Source organism: Talpa occidentalis, unplaced genomic scaffold (assembly GCF_014898055.3).
Source record: "Talpa occidentalis isolate TD23 unplaced genomic scaffold, MPIMG_talOcc4v2.1 talOcc4.17, whole genome shotgun sequence".
NCBI classification, from domain to species: domain Eukaryota; kingdom Metazoa; phylum Chordata; class Mammalia; order Eulipotyphla; family Talpidae; genus Talpa; species Talpa occidentalis.
This window is the reverse complement of record NW_023601754.1, coordinates 42,506,666-42,526,960: the sequence shown is the minus strand read 5'-3', so window position 1 is coordinate 42,526,960 and position 20,295 is coordinate 42,506,666. Positions and strand designations below refer to the sequence as shown.

At 46.8% G+C, this 20,295-nt stretch overlaps 2 protein-coding genes across 3 annotated transcripts in view; one reads left to right on the top strand and one right to left on the bottom strand.

The window, feature by feature from the left end:
- Window positions 1-20,295, top strand: part of LYPD4 (LY6/PLAUR domain containing 4) — a 112,331-nt gene that overhangs the window by 61,982 nt on the left and 30,054 nt on the right. The gene's annotated exons all lie outside the window — the stretch shown is intronic.
- LOC119249365 (carcinoembryonic antigen-related cell adhesion molecule 21-like) lies at window positions 3,499-10,097 on the bottom strand. The gene is made up of 3 exons (XM_037516649.2): window positions 9,888-10,097; window positions 8,675-9,031; window positions 3,499-4,887 (listed from the first exon to the last, which is right to left on the bottom strand). Exons 1-3 carry the CDS (start codon window positions 9,949-9,951, stop codon window positions 4,610-4,612), a joined length of 699 nt encoding a protein of 232 aa, XP_037372546.1. The 5' UTR covers window positions 9,952-10,097; the 3' UTR covers window positions 3,499-4,609.

The window sequence follows — 20,295 nt, the reverse complement described above, 5'->3', positions numbered from 1 at the left end:
CTGCCTGTTCTGTTCCCCACTTTGGTGAATCCTCTCACCCTCCACACCTCTGGCCTGTACCCCAGTTCTTGTATACATAAATAAATAAATCTTAAAAAAAAGTATAAGGGCAGAAAATACCTCTGAAGATGGGCATAGAGCCTGCCTCCACCTGCCCAGTTGGTCATCAGGGCCAACAGACTTAGAAGGAATGTTGCCATTTGTGACACCAGGGTGACTCAGAGTTATGCTAAGGGAAAGACTTCAAAAGGAACAAAGTGAATACCACAAAATATCCATTGTGAGATTACTATAGAAAGAAGTGAAATGAACAAAGAAAACAATTTCATCTCAGAGCCAATTGGTGGTGACCAGATTGGAAGCTGGAGGGAGTGGGTGAGAAGGTTGAAGGGATTGTTTTTGGGTGGTAGTTGGAAGTTAGACTTTTGCTGGTGATGGGGATTGTGCACTTGACATGTATATGATGTTATAAAATGATTTGAAACTTGTAATGTGATTGGTGTTGACCTCTTAGCAGGCATGAGGGAAGAGCCTTGAAGGAAGAAATTGGTAAAAGACTATACACTTTAAGTTATATGATCAACAATCCTGGAGTGTCTAATATATAATATGATGTATATTGTGGTAATACTGCATTGTAAAAGGATTTCTTTTCAAAGAACCCTCATTTCCTTTGCTTCTGAGTGGGTAGCATTTCAAACCACATGAAATGGAACAAGAGACACAGCAAAAGTGGTCACGTGGTAGAGTGCGCATTGTTCCTGACTTGTTATTGACACCCCATGAATGGGCATCCTCCATTCATGACAATACTTGTTTGTAAACGTCCTGAAGATTGTGACTGACAAGGCACCAAGTTTCCTTACTTTATATATAATATAAAACAACTGTAATTATGGAAAATCATTCTTTGGATAAATAATGGAACTTAATCCACAGCCAGAGTTTATTGCACATTTACATAAAATTTATTTGTAATAAAGGAATCATGAGCTTAATCTGGGGACCTAGAGTCCCTTTGGCAAAGGTGCGGGGGACCAGAAAGCCAAAGTAAAACAGTGAAATTAGACACAGTCCGGTCAAGCTGAAATCAAATCCAAAATGGTTAAGGCCACAGATCTAAGACCTTCCACAAGAAACACACAGAAGAAAGTGAGCATGTGTGTGATGACATCAGTGATGAACATGCCTTTGTAGCCTCAACTCTGGAGCAGGGAGAATAGAAGAAGGAGTAAACATTCCTGTGACCCCAAGTTTAGTGGTTTTACAGAAAATATATATAGATGCGGAAAAATTTGTGCATGGGAGAAATTAAATACATCCAACACGCAAACCAGGAGTTAGCAAAAACAAGTGTTGTCATGCACAGAGGCATTTGGGGGCAAGAGACATACATAACATATTCATTTCAAGTCATATCCTGGCATTTGCCCTTCACTGCATGGTTTATCCACTGGAATGACACCATGTGTCCTCCCTGCCCCCATCATCTCGGGCTCACCTGAAGACACTCAGGGCTGATGGGCTGTAGGGCAGAGGTCTCGTCAGTGTCAGGGACATCACAAGAAATCAGCATGTCGTCCTATTTCCAGATCCGTCACAGGAACAGGGACTTCAGGTAACCTCTTTTCTCTGGCCCAGTCAGGAAACCTGCCCATATCACACACTTGAGAACTCAGAGTTGATCTCAGAAAATACAAAGAATCAGGACTTGCCTTTTCTGCACAGAGTTCTGTGGGCCTGGAATCTGGTTCAGGGGGGCTTCCTGCCCTCAGCCCAGATCTCTGTGGGACCCCCTGACTCTAAGCAGGGCTTCTGATCACACCCCCTAGCTATGGCCCTGCCCTGTCATTGAGATATGTCCATTGGGGTGTAGCCAAGGGGGAGCTTTTGGGGGTGAGGCCCAGGGGAATGGACCCAGTGGGGATCACACAGCCAAGGCTCCTGATGAAATGGAGGCTGCGAGTCTCCAGGAATGATGGTGCTTCAGCAAGTGTCTCCACACCTTCCTCAGCAAAGGGCTTCAGCCTCCCCATTTTCCAATTGTACAAACCTAAAGGATGTGGCCTTTTTGCCTCTCTTTTCATCCATTACCATTCTTTCTCTCTACTGTGTTACTGTGGTAGGCCTAACAGTTGGTATTGATTGACCAGCCCACCTGCATTTTGGGGGCAAACTCAACTAAGTGTTTTCCCATTTACTGGGCAGCACGTTGTCCAGTGATTCTCATTCTGCTCGTGACCAGGGCTTGATCTTTCCCTCTCCTCCTCTCCTGGTCTGGTTGTGTCACGCAGGTCTGTTACATGCCACATGAAGCAATCAGAGGTCTTTCATTTTCCTGCTCTGTGGAAAGCTGATAAGGCTGGAATGAGGAGGTCATTGATGATGTCAGGAATGAGGGAAATTTCACCTTTCCCTTAGCATTCTCTCAGGACAGTAAAATTGGCAAATAACTTTAGTTAGGCTAGAGGGAATAAAATAATTACATACCTGAAGGAGATAACATAGAATGAAGAATCCCAGAGAGTGGGGCAAAAGTTGGGGCATCCAGAGATAAGGGCTGAGGTAGGGCCCTGGGGGTGCAGGGGAAGGGGTGACCTCACATGATGCAGAACATAAGGACTTTAGTTAAGTTGTCCCCCATCAGCACTGGCTGTTGTATTTCACGAGGGAGCCCCTGAAATTGTCGCTCTGTGCCCACCCTTATCCACCTGTCCTCTAAATCTGGAAGGGTATAGGGGAATAATTTTCTGCTACTATGTTCAGTGTCTCAGGTCAATAGCTGTGGCAGGGAATGCTTCAGGGAATAGACCTGGTCCTTTTGAAAATTAAGGATAAGAATGAAACCTATCACCCATGTTCAATCACGAGGACACTCTAGGTACTTCTCAGTGTCCCAGAATCCTCGTGTCTTGACAATAAAGGATTCTCATGGAGCCTCAGGATTAGGGCATTTCTGATCCAGGAAGGTGAAGCTGCAGATGCTGGCCCAGCCATGGAAGGTGGGGAATGTCCCAGTAGATTCAGCGCAGCCCCGTGAGCACTATGACTGAGTGCATGTTCTGGGGGATGGTGATTCCCACGTGGAGGGACATCTGGCCCTGAGTGTACATTGCTGTGTGGGGAACAGCCAGGGGTCCCACCCTGCAGAAGACTTATGTCCCTGATTATAATGTGGCCTTTAGTAGATGCCATGCAGGTGTGTGTGTAGGGCTGGTCTTTGTATTTATGACTGAATTTTACCAATCACAGCTACAAACTTTCCATCTCTCAGCGGGTGCTCTTTGTCCTCAGGTTTCATCCTGAAACCCGAATTTTCCAAACCCTCCTCCTCTCCTATCTGACCAGGAGCATCAACAGACAGCATTTTATCAAGTGCACGTCTGTCGTGTTTTCTTGCACATGGGGGCTATCTATTTTGGGGTTCAACTCAGTGTCCAGACATCCCCCCACATCCATGCAGGAAGGATAGAGCTGTGATGCTGACAGCTTCTTGCCGCGGACCAGCACAGCAGTAGACGATGAGGCCGTCTCAGGGTTGAGAGACTGCGCAGGGTGGTCAGGGATTCGGTTAAAGAAATGACAAACAGACACACTTCAAGAGAGAGTGTAAATCTGAGTGCAATTTTATTTGAGTCGGTGGTCAGTATATATATGTTTTTTCCAAAGGCATAGGAACAGTGAACATCAAAGAAATCAGTTTGCTCATAGGTTTAGCTTATCATTGACAGGGCAGTGATTTATGTCCACAATACATCTGGACCTAGCTGCATTCCTAAGTAGACAGGTTATTAACTCTTTCTGTATTCTTGTACTAATTACTACTACTATTACCTACTTATGTTTACTCATAATTAATTGTCATAGGTAAATTTATATTATAATGCAGTTAATATCAAAGGTACTAAAGTTAAGCACATAATAGAAAGATTATTAAACTAACAATTCTATTATAATACAGTGTTTAGTAATGTTTCATTTGCATTAGCCTAATTATTAAATTACGTATGCTTTTTAATTAGCAATCAATGACCAGAAAAAGGAAAGATTTTAGAGAGACAGTTGTAGCAGAATAAAGTTTGTGGGCCTTGAGAAAGCGAGATAAGGTTCCAGGTGGTCAGCATTTCTTTTAATCATCTTTGTGGCAGCTTCTGGTGGTCGTTATCTCTTGGCAGGCATTCGGCTTCTCTGCATCTTAGGGAGTTTGCTGTTCTCCCCCTGCGCGCATGGTTCCTTGCCCACGCTGGACCTCAGGGACCATGGCAACAGCCATTAGCCCTGAGGGTCACTGCAGGGGGAGGTGCAGCAGCTTCTCATGTGCCCCCACCATTGTCACATGACCTGCACCTGTCCTCTGAGGGATAGGGTGTCCCCTCCCTTGTGGAGATGGCCCAACTGAGACGAGAGGCGGCGCCCTCTGCTGGACTGTGACAGTCACTGCACAAGGACCATGTCAGTTGCATGTTTGTGCTTTACTGACCCAATACAAGTCTTCTAGGACTTTCCATCCCACCATTCATTGAGTTTTCAAGATCTCAAGAAACTGCTTTTGAGATAAAAAAATTTTGATTTTATATTTAATGAATGATTTACTGGATGAAGTGTCACTCTAGATCACTTCAAGTTTGAGGCGCTCACTTGTTCCCATAATGTTCACTTTTGCGTACATGCACTGGTATTTCCCAGCATCCTCCCTCATGATGTTCTTTATGTGCACCGTCTTATTGTTAGAGGACAGCTTCTTATTCTCTTTTTCCTGCAGTTTGCGGCCATTGAATAACCAGTGGAGGCGTACAGATGTATCACTTGTCAGACATATTATAACAAGTTCGTCATTTACTTGAACTGTGGATGTGAATTCCTCCAGAGAGGTGGCTGTCAATGGTTCTGTGGAGAAACAGAGCAGGTGACAAACTGAGAGGGAGCTGGCATGGGGCGGCCTTCCTTCCTTAGGGCTCAGCACTCACAGATCACATACGTCTGTCTGTCTCCACATGGTGACAGTGACTTGTGCAGCAGGTGGAGTGACCTGGTTGGTGACTAGTGCAGAAGGTGCCATCCACACCCCACACCCACTGTGCTCTCCCCAAATTAGTGGACAGAAACCTAGCAGGTCCCCGGATCTCTTGTTAGTATCAGCACAGGCTGCTCTTCTCACTTGTCCCACCACTTGCTCAGGGGCAAATAATGGACTATGGATATGATGTGACCTTGTCCTAGAGTTTCATGGGGCTAATGCAACAGGCAACGCCTCCTCATATAGACTCCAGAAAGGAGAGTGTCCACACTGCCCCCGTCCTCACTGAACAGGAGATAATGACAGAAGGTACGTAACTCTCGTTATGTGCTTCTGTACACAATATAGATGCCCCATGACAGTGCTCATGATTGTGAAAAGTGCAGTGCAGGATGTGGGATGTGACTGAAGGCCTGGCTTGAGCTGTGGTTTAGGCAGAAGTTACTCTCAGGGAGACCAGGAGCTTCTAGCTCAGTTCAGAAATGAGGCTTCAGGGTCATGAGCTGGCAGTTGTGCCCAAGTGTTCAGTGGTGACTGATAGGACACAGTGAGCTCATTTTTAGGGTCAGAGTCTCAGGAAGGGTCTGGAAAGAGTGAGGGACAGGCAGGCCCTGGCTGGTTTGGGAGCTGCCTCCTGTTCTCTGTCCTTGGGCTTCATTGTCTCAGCTCCCACTGCTGAGGGCAGCTGAGGCCCCTGCTGGTCTCTCCTGAATCTTCACCAGAGCAGAGATACAGAGGAGGACTTGTGGACAGTGAGGCAGGAACTTGCTGAAAATATGACCTTGGGGAGTAAGTAATTGTGATGGAATATTGAAAATTATTATAAATATACCAACTATCCAAGAGTGGTTTTTGTGGAAATATCTGTATTAAAAATATTCAAAATTTAAAGACCATCATCCAAAATTCATATTCCAAGCAAATCACCACTTTGAATTAAAATGGTGTTTTTGGGGCCTCCCCGGTGGCACAGCGGTTGAGCACTGGGTTGCGAAGCTGCCCGCGGCCTCTGCAGCGCCGGTTCGATCCCCGGCTGCTCCCCGGCCACGGGAGGAGGGTCCCGCATGGCGCGCAGACCTCTCCTGCCGCCCGCTGCTCCCCTCAGCAGTGTACTTCGGTCCTTCTGCCTGCTCTGCTCCCCGCTCTGGCTCTGGTGAATTCTCTCACCCTCCCGTGCTTCTGACTGTACCCAGTGCATGTATAAACAAAACAAACAAACAAATAAATAAATAAAAAACATGCCTCTATTAATAAAAAAAAAAATTAAAAAAAAAATAAAATGGTGTTTTTGGCTTCAGTGATTCCCTGTATAAAGAGACATGTGAGGCCTCTTATGAGACAGAATGTGTGTGTGGGGGAGTGTGAGCTGACTCTGTTAATAAGAGAATATATGGCTTCAGTTTAGTACATGCTGTTGTGTCAGTACCTTTAGGGTGGAGTCCCTGCCAGTGCCTCTGTGGACAGTCAGGAATGGGGAGGAGACCCCACCTGGTCCCGTGACAGTCTATTTCTATCCTGCTGTCTTTGGAATCATGGCTAGATTTGATCAAGTCCTGCCTTTGGGCAATGTTTGAGGGAAAGGATGGTGGCTGGGGGAGGTCAGCATTAGAGCACCCACAGGAAGGTGTCCTCATGAGGTGCAGCCAGCGTGAGATACGGGCAGTCAGGATGGGTGGGAGGAAGCAACCCCACCCAGGGGAGGTCTTGGGGCCACTGGGGAGAGTGGAGCTTCAAGCTCTGACAGGAAGGAGTCAGGAGTGCAAGGGGAAGGGGATGCAGTAGGGTTTGTTGCCTGCAGACCCATCCTTGGTCCTCACTCCTGGGAGAGTCATGTAGAGAGTAGATAAAGGGGTCTATGCTCCCCCATGACTCTGTGCCCATGTTGGCCTCAGAAAGGGAAGATGTGTCTGTGATGGTGAGAAAACAGGGCTCTGCTCTGCTCTGCTGGTGCCTGCCTTTGACCCAACAGTTTGAACCTGGTCACAGCGTGAGGGGAGTGTCTGAGGACAACGACAGGAAGCTGTGCAGAGCAGAGGTGGTGCTGCCTGAAGGGAGGGGAGATGAAGGAGGGAAAGGTGAGAGCAGAGAGAGAAGAAAGGTCCCTGGTGTTGAGTGAGCAGGTTACAAGTGACCCCAAACTCCCAAAGCCCAATGCCCCAGAGCAGGGCCAGAGCAGCCTGACACCCCCACCGCCCAGCAGCTCTGCAGTCACCAGGACATGGGTTCCCAGGGTGCTGGGGGGCAGGATGTCAGAGGATGGACACAGTGCCAGCCCTGGAGAGACAGAACACAGTTGCCAGAGCCTCTCAGGACTCTGCGCGCAGGTCCCGTCTCATCTCATCTCATCTCTGAGGGAATGAGAATCCCTCATTCCTCACTCTCCACTCTGTCCTCTCTCCTGTAGATAAGAGTATCTGAGCTTTGTTCCATGTGGACCTGGCTGTTTGCAGATGGAGTGTGGGGATTGAGAGGGCAACTCATTTTCTCTATTTCCCAGTGAGTGACACCCACATGTCAGGATCTACCAGTGATTTCAAGTCCCGTGTCCAGAGCTGTGGATGGACCATTGAGAGGGCGGCCTGGGCATCCCCAGCACTGACTCTCATTGTTGCTACAGGACATTTACTCCAGAGTCCATATGGATGATGTTCTGTTTCTCTCAACCCCCAGACTTGACTCTGCTGTGGGAGCTGGATGCCCTCAGGACAATGGATCTGAACAATAGCTGGTGTTAGGGAGCCCAGAGAATCCCCAGGATGAAGGGGGCAAGGCAGTGACTGCTCATTTTCTTGGGGTGAATCTGATGGGGTGGGTTCTCGTTCTGTGACTCTGACTCAGTGCCTATATCTCCTGGAAGTTAGGGATCCTCAATAATCAGGGCAAATGGTGATCCTTAGACTCCTGTGTCACTAAAGCTTATATAGGGCAACTGTCCAGTAAGTGGCGTCTGTCATTAGTTTTCTCCTTCAGATGCTCCCAGGTGATCCCTGATGGACAAGCACCTGCCAGGGCCAGTTTTTCCCTCTGTCCCTGCCTGGGGACACTGTACATCCTTTTATAACTCCCACAGTCCCCTTGGCTGATGGCTAATAGCCTGAGGTAGTCCCTGTCTCCACACTGAGTGTTAGACAAATCCCAGGCTCTGCCCTGTTCCCCTGTGGCCATTGGAGCTGAACCCTGGCTGGTGACTTGGTGCTGCCATCAGCCTTGCTCAGGAGGCCAACATCACAGGGGCACAGGCTCACCATTCCCTGGGTCTGGGTTCCTGGGGCAGGGGTTGGGCAGGGATTAATAGGGCCTGAGATTCTCTGTGGGAGTCCCAGGTATCTCCCCATTGTGGCCCTGATTGAACCCTCTGGGTCTTTTATGGTCATGTTCATGGGGAGGGGTCCAGGGTGCCACCCTGACCCTGATCTCCCTTGGGTGGACACTCCCCTAGATGTCTCCTTCCCCCTGCATGGAGAGTCTGCAGGGCCTGGGCCCCAGGAGAGGAGTTTGATTTCTCCAGTTCATCTCCCTGGCATGTCTTGCACTAAATGCAGAAACCCCACCATGGGACATAAGCAGAGGGGAAAGGAGGCAGGTCCAGGCCTGTCCATCCCTGTGTGTGCAGTAGATTTACCACCCGCACCCCGAGGGCAGAGAGGGATCACTTACCTAGAATGAACAAATATATAGATGCCTTATACTTTTTGTTGTTAGTCATTAAGGCCTCCACGGTGTAACATCCTGAATCTTCTCTGGAGATGTTCCAGACCTTTAGTGCAGCAATTGGGTATAATTTCTCTCGGCCAGTGTATGCAGGCCCTGGGCTCATTATTCCTGTGCTTACAACGTATGATGCAATTTGATTATTAGGATCCCTGTTGTCACCTTTGAGCCAGGTGTAGCTGTGAACTGTTCTCGGTATTGGATCAAGCTTGAGAAATATGTAAGAATTAACATCAGGAGCCATCCGGGATTCCAAAACTAATCCGCCATTGTTGGGTAGTATCTCAATGGTGCAGAGTGAGACTAGGAGGGAAATGACAGAAATCAGTCAATATTTACACTTGTAGTTTGACATCTGAAGGCACGTTCTAACTTCCTCAGATATGTTGTGTGTATGTATGTATGTTGTGTGTCCTATTTGTTAATGGTCAGCAGCATGAATATGACCTTTGTCTCTCTGGATATATTTGATGCTGTGTTTCAAATTATTTGACCCAGTCTTGTGCCATGCTCACCCCATCCCTGCCCTCTGGTCCCTGCTCACACTCTTGTGACCTACATAGATGCCTCACAGTCCCCTTGCTGTGCAACCCTCAGTCTTCTTAGAAACTTTCCCTGCTTTGTGCCTTTTAGGATACTTGCCAGCGCCTAACAGCGCATTCTAGATCTTACTTCCCATAGGACTGAGCTCCATGAGGGCAGGGACTTGTTTGATCTTGTTGTTTCCCAGTGGTGGGTCAGGCTGCAGATCCATGTGGATGAATAAGTGAGTGTCCTTGGGCAGCTCATCCTGGTAATTAACTACCAAGTACTGAGGGTGTGAGTCAGGACAATCTTTAGTTCCCTGGTACTGCTGCTCTAGAGTGTGCTCCTGAAATAAATTGTTGCTCACTTCAGACTTTGAAGTGTTTCCTCAGTGATAAATCACATGGACCTTTTGCCCTATTCTGGATTTTCTCCCTCTCCCCTCCACACATCATGTAGCTGAACCCTGGGCTGTCATCCTATCTCACATCTCCTCCAGTCAGATTAAATGTTAGTCCTCTGTCCCTGCTCAAGGACTCCTGTGCTCCTGTCCTCCTTTCTTCCATGGGACAGCCTGTCCAGCTAGTGTCTGTGTGTCCATCCCCCACCCACCTCCAGGTGTTGTCCCTCTCACCTGCCAGCAGGAGCCCCTGCCAGGGGACTCGCCATCTGTGTCCATGGGCTGAAGGAGCCTCCATGGCGTCTGCTGCCTGCTCTGTGATCCCTGTGAGAGAAGAGCTGGGGCTCCAGAAAGGCTCACGGGCACAGCTGCTCCTGAGTGTCAGCGCTGAGATGCTTCCTCCTCTGTGCTGAGCCTCCTCCTGGAACAGTGATTTTTTTGAGGGTCATGTTGTTAGGGGTGGGGTCTGGACACTCCCTTGGCCCTGCCCTCATCCTGCCTCCCTTGTTCACTTTTGTTCTACTTTAGTCTGCATGGAGACTAGAAATGCTGAAATGCCTGCCCTCCACAGCTGTGAGCCCTGACCTGCACACACACACACACACACACACACACACACACACACACACACACACTCTCTCTCTCTCTCTCTCTCTCTCTCTCTCTCTCTCATGAAACTGCTATCATAATAGGAAATTTTAAGTTGCTTAACTTAAAGCTGGATAAAAGTAAACATTAAAGAACCAACAATATTTTAAATGAAATTCATAAATATTTTAGTTATCATAATTAGTCTGCCAGTGTCTGGCATTGAATTTTTAATGTGCTCATTTCCTGAAATCCATTTTATCATGAGTTCGGGAATCACTTTTTTCATTTTCTAAGGAGAAACCTCCTGTATTGTGAATTTTTTCTAATTATGTCTGTTTAATGCCAGTAGTTGTTAATGAACATAGTTGAAGAGCTGAAGGAATTTATTTTTTTTAAGTTCCCTTTTTTTTTTAAGATTTTATTTATTTATTTATACAAGCACTGGGTACAGTCAGAAGCACGGGAGGGTGAGAGAATTCACCAGAGCCAGAGCGGGGAGCAGAGCAGGCAGACTGATGTAGTACACTGCTGAGGGGAGCAGCGGGCGGCAGGAGAGGTCTGCGCGCCATGTGGGACCCTCCTCCGGTGGCCGGGGAGCAGCCGGGGATTGAACCGGTGCTGCAGAAGCTGCGGGCAGCTTCGCAACCCAGCTCTCAACCGCTGTGCCACCTGGGAGACCCGACATTAAGATTATTTTGAAAAACCATTCAAATCACAATTTAATTTCAGCCTGTTCAGTTACACGAGGTAAAATACCTTTCTCATTTTAGCAAAAACACTACTCAATAACATGAAATATATTTATCCAGGACTATTCTCTGTTTTTCTTGGCCAGTGTTTGAATTCTGTGCTGTTTTTCATAGTTTTAGTTATGTGCAAGTGGAAATTCTTAATTCTCGAAGGCTTCATGTATGGTAAGGACTGAAATCAGTACTGTGACTATCTTATACGAGACTTTCAGGGCTGGGAAGGTATGAATGCAGCTCCTCAGTCTAGACATGTATGTGTCAAGAGGCTCAAGATATGTCTGCTATTAGCCAATTTCCTTTCATTTCTCTGTAATTAGGAGCCAAAAGTAACTAATCCATGATGAGTATTTAATGCTTCCTTAGTTTAGATTATTTGCCTAAATTAGAGATATTCACTGAATTTCCATTATTTTATGTAACTATAAAAACTCTAATTTGCAATTTACCTAAAATATTTGAGAGTCTACTAAAAGTGCAGTAGAAAGCTCACTTACCTACTCTGACCGCATTCTATATATTAACTGTTTGCTGCAGTAAATGTGCTTTTCAATGGGTTACCAGACTGGTTCACCTGACTGAGAAACTGCAGATAGAAGAGTAAGATTCCACTGCTTTTCCTAAGAACATCTCCCTGAAACTAGCATTTCAAAGAGAAATGACAAGATGAGAGAATATTTGAGATAAAGGAGATGATAAAGGAATGTCCCTGACCCTGGATGCATCACAATTTTTTTTTTATAAAGTTAAATATTCCATTTCCTTTGGGGACATAGCTAAGGGAGGAGACAGAAAAGTGGTTTTTATCAGAACCCGAATGTCCCTTTTCAGTTTTGACAGGTTGGAACATCCAGCTATTATTAAAAAATCCTTTAAATATAATTCTCAAGTTTTGCAAGGAGAACAGGAACATTTAGGTCAGTATCAGAATTCCAAGGAGCATGAGGGTTTCACAAACAAGAGGCAGGAGATCATCTCACTTGGAAATCAGAACATGTTCGACAGAGTCAAAAGAATAAAGCCAAAATTACCTCTGAGGGCGGGCCATAGAGCCTGCCTCCACCTGCCTAGTTGTTGATCACAGCCACCAAGACTTAAAAAGAATGTTCCCAGTTGGGACACCAGGGTGGCTTAGACAGAGTTATGCTAAGGGAAAGATGTCAAGATGAAATGGCAATTTCTTTAAAATAGCCATGGTAACAGGAAGAGCTATGAAATGAACAAGGAAAACAAAGTTCACCTCAGAATAGATTGGAGGTGACCAGAGTGGCAGGAGGCTGGAGGTGGTGGGCGAGAAGGGTAAAGGGTCCCTATGGGTGGTGGATGGAAGTTAGATTTTGACTGTAATGGGCATTTGTCCACTGAGCTCTCCAGTGTATTACGCTGCACCTGACACGTATAAGATATTATGAAATGAATCAATAACTCCTAAAGTAACTTATTAGATATGTGGGAAGATGAGGAGGGGTTGTTAAAAGACTAAAATTTCAGTTATGTGAAGAATAAGTCTGGACCGTCTAATGTATACTGTGATGATTATTGTGATGAAAGTGTGTTATAACTTTGATTTCTTATTCAAAGAGGAAAAGGGCCCTCATTTCCTCTGCTTCTGAGCGGGGAGCATTTCAGATCACATAAAATGGAACAAGAGATGCAACAAAAGTGGTCACGTGGTAGAGTGTGTGTTGCTCCTGGCTCATTCCTGACACTCCATGAATGGGCATCCTCAGTGCATGACAACACTTGTTTGTGAAGGTCTTGTAGATTGTGATTGATGAGGCACCATGTTCCCTGACTTTATATATAGTATACAACAATAGTAATTACGGAAAAACATTATTTGGGTGAATTGACGCAGGGATCCATGGAACATGATCCCCAGCCAGAGTTTATTGCACATTTACGTAACATTGATTTATAATAAAGGAGTCATGAGCTTAATCTGAGGACCTGGAGTCCCTTTGACAAAGGGACTGGAGGCCACAGTAAAAGAATGAAGGTGGATCATGCTCTCATCAAGCTGAAATCAAAACCAAAATGGATTAAGGCTATAGATCTAAGACCTTCCACAATAAAACACGCAGAAGAAAGATGGCGACTGTGTCATAGCGTCGTGATGAACATGCCTTTGTAGATTGGATTCTGGAGCTGGGGGAATAGATGAAGGAGTAGACATTCCTGTAACACTGAGTTCATTGTTTTTTACAGAAAAAAAAATACAGGTAGGTTCATATGACATACTAGTACAAGGCAAAAAAATATATGTACAAACACACAAACCAGAGGTTAGCATCCAAGAAATATAAATAACATATTCAATTTAACAAAAATCATTTAGACACATGAAACATGAACTGTGACAGTTCACACACTATGCAGAGGCCCCTGGACACACTAGTGTCCCCACCTGCCCTGCCCCAGCCCCCATGCAGCCCCATAGCTGCTCTGAGCCGCCTGCCCTGGGGACATCTCCTGCATCCTTCCCTCTCCTTGCTCTGCTTCTGGCGCCTGCCTGGTGCTGCCCTGACCCTGGAGATCCCCTGAGGGCATGTGTGTCTGTGTGTCCTGCACTCAGGTGGAATGTCAGGTGAGGAATTTGAATGTGTTGAAAGATGTAAGACCCTGCCATCCTAATAGTCATGTCAGCAGGAGGATTATTTTGAGCTAAAGGCACCCGAGAAACAGCAGAAGCTGAAGACCCTGTGACTCTCATCTTCTTTGCTCCTAAAAGCAGGATCTTGAGGATCCCCTGTGACACTCACCTGGGACCAGAAGAAAAGCACAGTCATCACCATCCAGGTCCGGAAGTGGAATAAGGAGAAAGGATGGAAACTTTGTGAAAAACTTCACCTGCTGTGGCTTCCTGGGTGATTTAGTGACATTCTGGCGCTTGCTCTCCTTGAGTGACCATGTCACTGTGGCTACTCCGTGACCTCCCATTTCCACGTGAGGCTCCTTTGACATAACTCACAGTTCAATTCTACAGATTTCACAATTAGTTTTGGGCTGACCCGTTTCCACCTATGAAATATTCCATATTTGGCCTCCTCCTCTTGCCTTAGTTCATCACATAATCCCCACAGTCACTGTTCGTGGAACACAGGAAGGACCCCCCCCCCCCGCCCCACTCTCCCAGCACTTCCTCCCTTGAAGTCACATCCTGGCATTTGTCCTGTGCTTCTGTCATTTCATCTTTGCTTTGGACCCCAGGCCAGAGATATGATGGGAAGTGGAGAGAATTATCTGTCTTTCCAGTCATTTTCCAATGTTTATTTTAAATGAAGGACACGTGGGGAAGGACTGCCACTGCTGACTCTTTGTGCTTCGCTCTTTAATTCCATGGCTTATAGATTTATTATTTTACTGAGGTTGTATTGGTGGAGAGCATATGTATGATTCAGAACAGCAGACTCACCCTCTTCAGATGTATGTTATGCCAGACACTGGTACCAAGGCACCCACAATCCTACCACAGTCCACTTGGCCCCTCTACCTTCTGCTGCCCAACCTCTGGTTGCCTCAATTCTACAGATTTCACAATAAGTTTTGGGCTGACATGATGTCCCATTTCCACATATGAAATATCCCATATTTGGCCTCCTCCTCCTGCCTTATTTCATCACATAATCCCCCACAGTCACTGTTCATGGACACAAGAAAGACCCCCGCTCCCGCCGCCTTCACTCTCCCAGCACTTCCCCCCTTAGAGTCACATCCTGGCATTTGTCCTTTACTGCATGGTTCACCCTCTATAAGGACAGCCTGTGCCCTCCCTGCCCCCATCATCTTGGGCTCCCCTGAAGACACTCAGGGCTGATGGGCTGCAGAGCAGAGGTCTGGTCAGTGTGGGGGCTCCATAGGAGCCCAGCATGTGTCCTGACTATTTCCAGATCTGTCACAGGAACAGGGTGTCCAGGTTCCCCCTTTTCTCTGGTCCAGTCAGGAAACCCACCCATGTCACACACCTGAGGGCTCCTCCAAGTTGACCCCAGAAAATACAAAGAATCAGGACTTCCCTTTTCCTCAGGGAGATCAGAGCTGTGGGCCTGAAATCTGGTGCAGGGGGGCTTCCCTCCCTCAGCCCAGGTCTCTGCAGGACCCCCTGACTCTACATAGAGCTTCTGTTCACACCCCCAGCATTTTCTCAGGTTAGTAAACTTGGCAAATAACTTTATCTAGATTAGAGGGAAAAAAGTAAATTCAATTACATACCTCAAGGGAATAACATGGCCATGAAGACTTGTAAGCAAGTGGCACAAAAAGTTGGGGCATCCAGAGGTAAGGGCTCAGGTAGGGCCCTTGGGGATGCAGGGGAGAGGGTGACCTCACATGATGCAGAGAGTGACTCACAAGATAGAGAACATAGGGGCTTTAGTTAGATTGTTCCCCATCGGCTCTGGCTGTTGTATTTCATGAGGGAACCCCTGAAGTTGTCCCTCTGTGCCCACATTTATCTACCTGTCCTCTAAGTCAGCAAGGGTGTAGGGGAATCTTTTTCTGAGTTGAGATTCAGGGTTACAGGTCAAAAGGCATGCACAGGAATATTTCAGCGGGGTGCCCTGTTTCTTGGGAGCACTAGGGATATGAATGAAACCAGCCCCCTCATGTTTAACACCTAGGACACTCTCAGAGATTTCTGAGTATCCCAGAATCCTTGTGTCTTGGACGGTAGAGAAATTCCATGGGGCTTCAGGACGAGGGTGTTGCTGGCGCAGGAAGGAGAAGCTGCAGGTGCTGGGCCAGCCACGTAAGGTGAGGATGTCCCAGTAGATTCAGTGCAGTCCTGTGAGCACTAGGACTGATGCAGTCTTCTGGGGGGTGGTGATTCCCATGTGGAGGGACATCTGGTCCTGCGTGTACATTGCTATGGCGGGGAACAGCCCAGGAGGTCCCACCCTGCAGAAGACTCAAGTCCCTGATTATAATGTAGCCTTTAGCAGATGCCATGCAGGTGTGTGAGGAGGGCTGGTCTCTGTTGATGTGACTGGACCTTACCTAGAGCCTCGCCTTCCCTCAGAATTGAACCTTGTCCAAGAGTTTCATTCTGAAACTTGGATTCTCCAACTCCTCCTCCTCCCCCATCTGAGCAGGAGCATCAGCAGACAGCATTTTGTAAAGTGCATGTCTGTTGTGTTTTCAGGCACACAGTGATTATCCCCAGGATCCACTTAGGGACCAGACACTCTCACATCCCTGGAGGAGGGCTAGAGCTGTGATGGTGACATGTACCCCCACCACTGTCACATGACCTGTGCCTGTCCTCTGAGGGACAGGGTGTCCCCTCCCCTGTGGAGATGGCCCAACTGAGACCAGAGGAAGTGCCCTCTGCTGGGTCATGACATTCACTGCACAACAACAACATCATTTGCCTATTTGTAATTTATTGAATCAATATAAATCTTAAAGGACATTCCACCCCTTCATTGAGTTTACACAGCCACTCAGGGAGCTGATTTCATATCAGAAAAATTTCCTTAGTATTTAGTGAATGACATACTGGAAGAAGTCTCCCTCTAAACCACATCAATTCTAACGGGTTCACTTGCTCTTCGTCTTTTCATCTTCATGAATCTGCACTGGTATTTCCCAGCATCCTCCTTCTTGATGTGTCTTATGTTTAGCATGTAATTCATTGAGGAGAACTTCAAATTGTTTTTCTCCTTTACTTGACGGCCATCCATAAGCCAGTAGTTTTTGTAACCCAGTTCAGGTGTGAGACAGAAAATGCTCACATTATCATTTTTTTGAACTATGGATATGATTTGCCGTAGGGAGTTGTGTAGCAATGGGCCTGTGGAGAAACAGGGCGGGTGACAAACTGAGTGGAGATCTGGCATGGGGGTCTCCCTCCTTCCTCAGGGCTCAGCACTCACAGGTCACAAGTCTGTCTGTCTCCACATGGTGACAGTGACCTGAACAGCAGGTCGAGTGACATTGTTGGTGACCAGAGCAGAAGGCGCCACACACACTCCACACCTGCTGTGCTCTCCCCAAATCAGTGAACAGAATCCTAGCAGGTCCCCAGATCTCTTGTTAATATCAGCGCAGGCTGCTTTCCTCACATGTCCCATTACTGCTCAGAGGCAATTAATCGCCCATGGTGGTCACATGACCTTGTCCTAGAGCTTCACAGGACTAATAACAAGTTCTACCCCCACCCCATTTTTAGACTTACGGGAGAGGATGGTGTCAACACTGCCTACTGTCCTCATTGTGCAAAGGATATGTCATGACAGAAAGGAGTGTAGCTTTTGTTCAATGATTCTGTGGACAGGTTAGATGCCCCAGCACAGGCCTTGAGCCCTTAGTACTGGAGGGGGATCATTTGAAAGATGCTCATTTTGGAGGCAGGTTTAATTTCCAGGTCTGCGGATTAAATATTATCATGAAAGAAATAGATCAGAGTTTGATTATAGTTTGAATTACGAGACTGGCATGAAAGAAATAGAATGAACCTACTCCAAATAATAAAACACTTAGAAGAAAAGCTTACAGGAAATGTCACAATCAATGGAGAAAGAGCCAAAGCTTTCAGTTTAATATCAGCATAGAGGAAGAGGCCGCTTTAACACTTATCTTCACATAGCAGAGGAAGTTGTGGCCAGTTGCTCCCTAAAGTACAAAATATAGAATGAAAGTAGGAGAAAGAGAACCCAGGACAATGGAAAGGGAAGCCTAGAATGTTCTTTTTTCCTGGTGGCATAAGTTTATGTGTAGAATATCTTAGATATTCCAAATAAAAACTTCTTAATTCCTCAAGATTGCAGGAAACTAAATCAAAAGAGCAAAGCAGTTCTAATTCTATACAATGATGATGAGCTATGCAAGAAGCAATTGAGAATACAATTACTTTTATTATAACACCAAAAGTTATAATGCAGTTATAAGTATACTTGATCCAGGATGCATAACTGTGTGCATTATAATCTACAGTGGCAGGAGATCGGAGGATGGTCATGGTCCCAGCCCTGGGGAGGTGGGACACGGTAGCCAGAGCTTCTCAGAAATCTCTACCAGGGTCTGTCTCTGAGGGGAGGAGAATCCCTCATTCCTCACTCTTTGCTCCATCCTCTCTCCTGTGGATAAGAGCATCTGAACTTTGGTACATGTGTCCTTCTGTCTGCAGTGAACATCTATAGGATCAGGATTCCAGGAAAGGAATCTGATTTTTTGAAATTGGTCTGTCTTAGGTGTCCTGGTTTGTGTGCTCCAAGCCCATGCGGGACATAAGCAGAGGGGGCTGGAGGCAGGTCCAGGCCTGTCCATCCCTGTGTGTGCCGTAGATTCACCACCCGCACCCTGAGGGCAGGGAGGGACCACTCACCTACAATTAAGAGATGTACAGATGCAATAATTGTTTTGCTGTTAGTCTGTTTGGCCTCCATGATATAATATCCTGTGTCTTCCCTGGTGATGTTCTCGATCTTCATTGTGGGAATTGGGTATAATTTCTCTCGACCAGTGTATGCAGGCCCTGGGATCATTTTTCCTTTCCTTACTTCATATGATGCAATTTGATTCTGGGGATTTCTGTTGTCACCTTTGTACCAGATATAGCGGAAAACCGGATTTGATATTTGGTCAAGCTGGAGCATTATAAAAGGATATGTGATAGAATGAGGTGTCCTGGATTCAAAAACAAAACTTCCAATGGTGAGTGGGACCCAGGAGATGCAGAGTGAGGCTAGGAGGGAAATGAGAGAAATTGGTCAGTATTTGCACCTATACGGTGATATCCAAAGGTACATTCTTATATCCACCTTTTGATTCGTGTGTGTCTGTGTCCTAATTTTTATTTTTTTTTAAATATTTATTTATGCATGCAAGAACTGCCAGAGGTTTGGGGGGTAAGAGGATTCATCAGAGACAGAGTAGGGGAGCAGAACAGGTGGATCTACTGAAATACACTGCTGAGGGGAGCAGCGGGCGAGACAGGAGAGGTCTGCTGCACTATGTGGGTCAGCTCCCTGGCTGGGATCAAACTCATGCTGCAGTGCCTGCCAATAGCTTCATAGTGCTGAGATTTTAGTGCTCCCTTGTGCCACCAGGGAGGCTGATGTCCTAATTTTTAAAGGTCAGCTGTATGAACACCATTTTTCAGACTCTCTGAATGTATTTGTTGCTGTGTTTCAAATTATTTTAGCCAATTGTGTGCCAGGCTCACCCCCTCCCTGCCCTCAGACTCCTGTCACCCTCAGGGCATCCTTGGGAGATGCCTCCCTGACCCCCTGCCCTGAGACCCTCTGTCGTGTGTGACCTTTCCCTGCTCTGTGCCCTTCAGGACACTTGTCAACACCTGACAGCACATTCTAGATCTTTGTTTACTGTCTTCCTCTCCAGGAACATGAGCTCCATGTGGGGAGGAAATTCTCTAATCTCATCCCCTCTGTGGTGGGTCAGGCTGCAGATCCCTGTGGGTGAATGAACCAATGTCCCTGGGGCCTCTTCATTCTGTCAATTAACTATCAAGTTGTGAGTGTGTTGGGTATAGCCAGTGTTTAGTTCCCTGGTACTTCTTTTCTGGAGTTTACTCTTGAACAAATTGTTGCTGACTTCAGACTTTGAAGTGTTTCCTCAGTGATGAATCACATGGACCTTGTGCCCTATTCTGGATTTTCTCCCTCTCCCCTCCACACATCATATAGCTGAACCCTGGGCTGTCATCCTATCTCATATCTCCTCCAGTCAGACTATTAGTCCTCTGTTCTTGCTCAAGGACTCCTGTACTCCTGTCCTTCTTTCTCCCAGGGGACAACCTGTCCAGCTAGTGTCTGTGTGTCCATCCCCCACCCACCTCCAGGTATTGTCCCTCTCACCTGCCAGCAGGAGCCCCTGCCAGGGGACTTGCCCTCTGTGTCCATGGGATGAGGGGGCCTCCATGGCATCTGCTGTCTGCTCTGAGCTCCCTGTGAGAGAAGAGCTGGGGCTCCAAAAAGGCTCACAGGCACGGCTGCTCCTGAGTGTCAGCGCTGAGGTGCTTCCTCCTTTGTGCTGAGCCTCCTCCTGGACACAGGGCTTTTGAGGATCTTGTAGTCTAGGGGTGGGGTCTCTGCCCAGGACCCTCCCTCTGCCCTGCCCTCATCCTGCCTCCCTTGTTCTCTTTTCCTCCACTTTAGTCTGCATGGAAAATAGAAGTGCTGAGATGCCTGCCCTCCACAGCTGTGACACACACACACACACACACACACACACACACACACACACACACACAGTTATGAAATTGCCAGAAGTCTTGACAACTTTAAAAGCTTGATTGAAGTCTGGATAAAGGTAAACATTAAGCAACCAACTATATTTCAAATAAA

Bases quoted from the DNA above. Each gene is read 5' to 3' on its own strand.
- LOC119249365 (XM_037516649.2), bottom strand. From the start codon at position 9,951: ATGGAGGCTCCTTCAGCCCATGGACACAGATGGCGAGTCCCCTGGCAG. The intron at 9,032-9,887 runs GTGAGAGGGACA...TTTCCCTCCTAG, and splicing joins GCAGGGGCTCCTGCTGGCAG to TCTCACTCTGCACCATTGAG. The intron at 4,888-8,674 runs GTAAGTGATCCC...GTTTCTCCACAG, and splicing joins TATATATTTGTTCATTCTAG to AACCATTGACAGCCACCTCT.